Genomic DNA, 4,870 nt, shown 5'->3' on the forward strand with positions numbered 1-4,870 from the left:
CTGGCAGTGTTCAAAGCCAGGCTGGATGAGGCCTTGAGCAACCTGGTCTAGTGGGGAGGTGTCCCTGCCCATGGCAGGGAGAGCTGGGACTAGATGATCTATAAGGTCCATTCCAACCCCTAAATTCTATGATTCTATGAAATACACTTTTTGGAGCATACACTTCCACTAAACAAAGGTTATTGTATCTACAAACAGATACCTGGACAGAAGAATGGGCCTGAGATGCTCGAAAGATCTAATGGTCTTCCTTGGCCTCATGTTAGTGCCAATGAGAGCACGGCAGCCCAATGGCTTTGTTCAGACACAGGCAGCAGTGTCATGTTGAGGAGAACAGGTACATGTGGGAGCACATTGTGTCAGTATCCCCCAAGGACCTCCAGTGGTGCCGAAAACAAATCAAGTGCATCATAGAATCATAGAATCAACCTGGTTGGAAGAGACCTCAAAGATCACCGAGTCCAACCCTACCATCATTACTAGACCATGGCACTGAGTGCCACATCCTCACCCATGTTCACTCCTCTGCTTTTGTGTTGCAGGTGGATTATGATCGAGCTCAGATGGTCGTTAGCCCACCACTCTCTGGGTCGGACACCTATCCCAGGGGCCCAGTAAAGCTACCTCAAAGTCAGAGCAAAGTCAGCTATTCAAGCAGCAGCTACCAGTACCCGCTGGTCTACCACAAAGCACCCCATTATCATCACCCATCTCTCCAGCCCAGCTCTCCCTACATTTCCACCGCTTCCTACCCCAGCTCCCCAAGTATCACGTCAAGTGCTTATCCTCCACCCAGCTGGGGATCCTCCTCGGACCAGCAGCCCTCCAGGGTGTCCCACGAACAGTTCAGAGCTGCCCTGCAGCTCGTGGTCAGCCCCGGTGACCCTCGAGAGTACTTGGACAACTTCATCAAGATCGGGGAGGGCTCCACAGGGATTGTCTGCATTGCCACCGAGAAGCACACGGGAAAGCAAGTGGCTGTGAAGAAGATGGATCTCAGGAAACAGCAGAGAAGGGAACTGCTCTTCAATGAGGTTCGTTGGTTTGGGTGGTGTGCTGGGTTTTGCGGGCAACAGGTTCAACCAGACATGTGGGTCAAATGGCACCTCAAGAGCCAAATCTTTCTAAAACAGTGAGTCCCACATGCATCTATGCTGTATAAATATTGTATAACCAGGCCAGTTTTAAATGAGCTGCATCTGGTCCTGGGTTTAAACCTGTAATGTGGTGGGAAGTCAGAATGAAAGCCTAAGAAATGTATCAGCTGGTCCATGCAGCTTATCAGGTGCACAGATACAGTCCAGCTGCCTTTATCTGACCCTTTTCTGGCATAGTTTATTCTTCCAAGGCTGAAGATCCAAACTAACCAGACTGTTCAAGCTGGTTACAAAGCTAAGAGCTGACAGTCCCTTTTACATGCAACCTTTCGTGCTAATTCCCACATCTCCTTTCCTGAGTGGTTGCAGCCAGTCCAAAGCCCATAGCTGCTTATGGGAGACTGCTTTCCCCTTGTGCATCAGTTTAAATTTCAGAACACTGGCTTTCATTTGCCAGTTTTTCATCCAGTTGTTTGATGCTGAGAGTTCCTTTTGCATCTTGCAGAGTTTCTCCTTTTTTTGCTTCTTACTCCCTTAAAGAGGCTAGTGGGGTGCATTTTCCACTCCCTTTTCAAGATCTTGTATATATGTTGATCAATACCAAAACCACTGCAGGTCCCTAGGGAAACCTCTTTTGAGTACAACCTTTTAATTCTATCTGATTTCCTGTATTTTAACTATAAATGGGTCTCCCCTCAGCACATGTCAGACTGCTTTCTTTAAAACCTAAACATTTGTTAATTAAAATACTGGCTTTTAACAAACTTCACCCAGTTCTCCTTTGCACAGTACGTGACTGTATTGGGTATTTGGGCTTGGCTTTGCCTCTGCTGGAAGGCTGCACTAAGTTGGGCTGTGCTAGATCTAACTGAGCATCTCTTGAATGGTAACATCTTGAAGCAAGTCCTACATGCTGTGCAGGACCAAGCTGCTTCCCTGACATGCTCCAGTCACTCATGTCATCTGAAAATTTGTCTTCAGCAGTGCTGAAACTCCTGTGTGTATACTGAAGCCTTTCCTGTCTGTTGTTTTCTCTCCTGATCACTGTTCTGACAGCCCTCAGTACCACATGCTCGTGGTCACTGCCTTGGCTGGGCTGCTCTTACTGTTGGCCCAGCCTGTACAGATGTGGGATTTGAGTTGTCTTATGAATATCCCCTCTATTACCAGAATTTTGATAAAATTCTGTGCAAAGTACCATTTGGTACATGATGAAGAGGACTTTGATACATTGAGTGACTGATCAGGTAAAAAACGCATCTCTGTTGGACTGAAAGCAACTGCAATAAAAAAAAAACCCAATTAAGTAAACAGTTGTGTTCCTGCAGACCGAAACAATTATCTACTGCTTATACTTTAGCAACTAGAGATTCTGTCTTCCTCCTAATGCATTTACAATGGCTGATATTTTTATGTCAATATGCTGATTTTGTTTATGCATTGGCATAAGGATTAGTGAGGATGTGATTCACAGCAGAACTTTTACGAAGCACTAAGAGAAAAGTACAGTGAAAGAGGAGGGTCAGAACAAGTCTCAGGTAATGCTTGTAGCAATTCACATATCATCTCTTTCTGCCTCTCAGGTTGTAATCATGAGAGATTACCATCACGAGAATGTGGTTGACATGTACAACAGTTACCTTGTTGGCGACGAGCTGTGGGTTGTGATGGAGTTTCTGGAGGGTGGAGCTCTGACAGACATAGTGACTCACACCAGGTGGGTTGGGTGTGCTGTGCCAGGGACCTGCAGTGTAAAACGCGGTGTGTAGGCTGGGCAGGAGGGAGATGCCACGGCTTACCCTCACTGGTGCCTCCAGACCTCACCTCCTGGCTCTGTATATGTATGTTTATTTATATATCACAGAATAGTCAGAGTTGGAAAGGCCCTGCACGTCAAACTCTTGGACATGCACAGAACATTACCAGGAATGACATCATATATATGTATTTTTCTTTATGTAACTATGTAGAGATATATCTAACACTCTTGTGTGTGTTTATTTATGTTGTATGTTTGTATATATACATAGAAAATACATAGATAAAAACATAAAAATACATACAATAGATATTCATGGAGAATATATATACATAAATATCTTTGTGCATGTACGCATATAGCTATATATCCACATCGCAGAATCATTACGGTTGGAAAAGACCTCTGAGATCATTGAGTCCAATCTGTGACCTAACACCACCACATCAACTAAACTAGACCACTAAGTGCCATGCCAGTCTTTTCTTAAACACCTCCAAGGATGGTGACTCCCCCACATACATATGTGTGTATGTATATACATGTACATATGCACACACACTTACACATGTACATAGCATGCTCACTTTATCAGCATAAATAACCACTGCAGATGAATTCCTGTCAGTACAAGCATTTTCTAAATCAAAGGGAAAGCATTTTTTAAACCAAAGGGAAGTCTTTTCTTAAACACCTCCAAGGATGGTGACTCCCCCACATACATATGTGTGTATGTATATACATGTACATATGCACACACACTTACACATGTACATAGCATGCTCACTTTATCAGCATAAATAACCACTGCAGATGAATTCCTGTCAGTACAAGCATTTTCTAAATCAAAGGGAAAGCATTTTTTAAACCAAAGGGATCCCTGTTGGGTGATCTGCATTGCTGGTTTTGCTGTCTTAGCCACATCAGTTCTAAGGGTAATTTCTCTCCATATTCTTAACCCATGGAACCACACTATCAGAAAGGTTATCTGAAAACCAAGCCTAAAACATAAGGGGAAGAGTATTTTTATATCAGAATATTTGTGTTTATGGTAGGGCATGTTCCCATATTTCATACCTTTAAAGCAGGGGATTCGCCAGCACAAGAGCTGCAGTATGTGGAACTGCTCTGCCTCTTCTGAACGGAGACATTAGATTTTACAGTCCTCTTTACATCTGTTATTTGCTCATCTGCTCCTGAAAAAAAAAAGCAGGATAAAATATGGAAAAGTATTTAGGGGAACAAGAAAAAATGCAAGGAATATTAAATTAGAAAATTTGACTTCTCTCATAGTTAATTGATGCGCTTAGGTCCTACCAAGACAAAGTTATAACACAGGTATTTTATTTATCAGTGTTGCTCTACCTTATGTGCTGAAATAAATCTCAGTATTGCAAGTCATTTGTTAACTACTGCAACCCAAAACATTAAAAGCTCTATCTTAGATTATTTCTGACAGGAGTTTAACAGCAAACAGATGTTCCCAGGACACCACTTCTTAAGAGCTGTCATCTATTTTTTAACTCAAAATAGTATTTTCTTAATCTTCTGGGTTTTTTTTTACATTGCATGACCTTCCTTCAAAGATTTTGCTAAAATACTGCAAACAGCACACAAAGTTAAAGTAGGAATGTCCAAGGGTGTTTATCTACTCACACAGGAGAGATGCTGGGGTCACCCAGCGATGGGGCAGTGGCACCAGGGCACACAGCCCATCCTGGCCATCACAGAGTGGCAGATGGCTTCTTCCAGAACAGTGGTTTGCACCCATGCACAGGCAGCAGGAGGACTCTTTCTGATTATTTAGCTGCTGAAATACCCAGAATATTCTTACAGAAGGCACAAAAATGCTCTTGCAGAGCTACACCCAGGGCCCCATGTTTTGTCTACACAGCAGAGTGTTTTTTCTCATATTTATTCCACGCCTGTTTCCATCCCGGTAGTGATTTGCTCTCCTTGGCAAGCAGTGAGCTTACTGTAAATAAGGCATTTCTGTTATTTCCCAGAGGGAAAG

General features: G+C 43.2%; 1 protein-coding gene across 1 annotated transcript in view; it reads left to right on the top strand.

The window, feature by feature from the left end:
- Positions 1–542: 542 nt before the first annotated feature.
- The window catches only part of LOC103805703 (serine/threonine-protein kinase PAK 7), a gene marked incomplete at both ends in the record, with an annotated part of 7,493 nt that continues 3,165 nt past the window's right edge, over positions 543–4,870 (top strand). Inside the window, 2 exons of the mRNA XM_009078363.1 lie at positions 543–1,034; positions 2,681–2,814. Coding sequence (XP_009076611.1) covers positions 543–1,034; positions 2,681–2,814 — 626 coding nt within the window. The remainder of the gene's footprint in view (positions 1,035–2,680; positions 2,815–4,870) is intronic.

This window comes from Acanthisitta chloris, unplaced genomic scaffold, assembly GCF_000695815.1.
Source record: "Acanthisitta chloris isolate BGI_N310 unplaced genomic scaffold, ASM69581v1 scaffold12177, whole genome shotgun sequence".
Classification (NCBI taxonomy): domain Eukaryota; kingdom Metazoa; phylum Chordata; class Aves; order Passeriformes; family Acanthisittidae; genus Acanthisitta; species Acanthisitta chloris.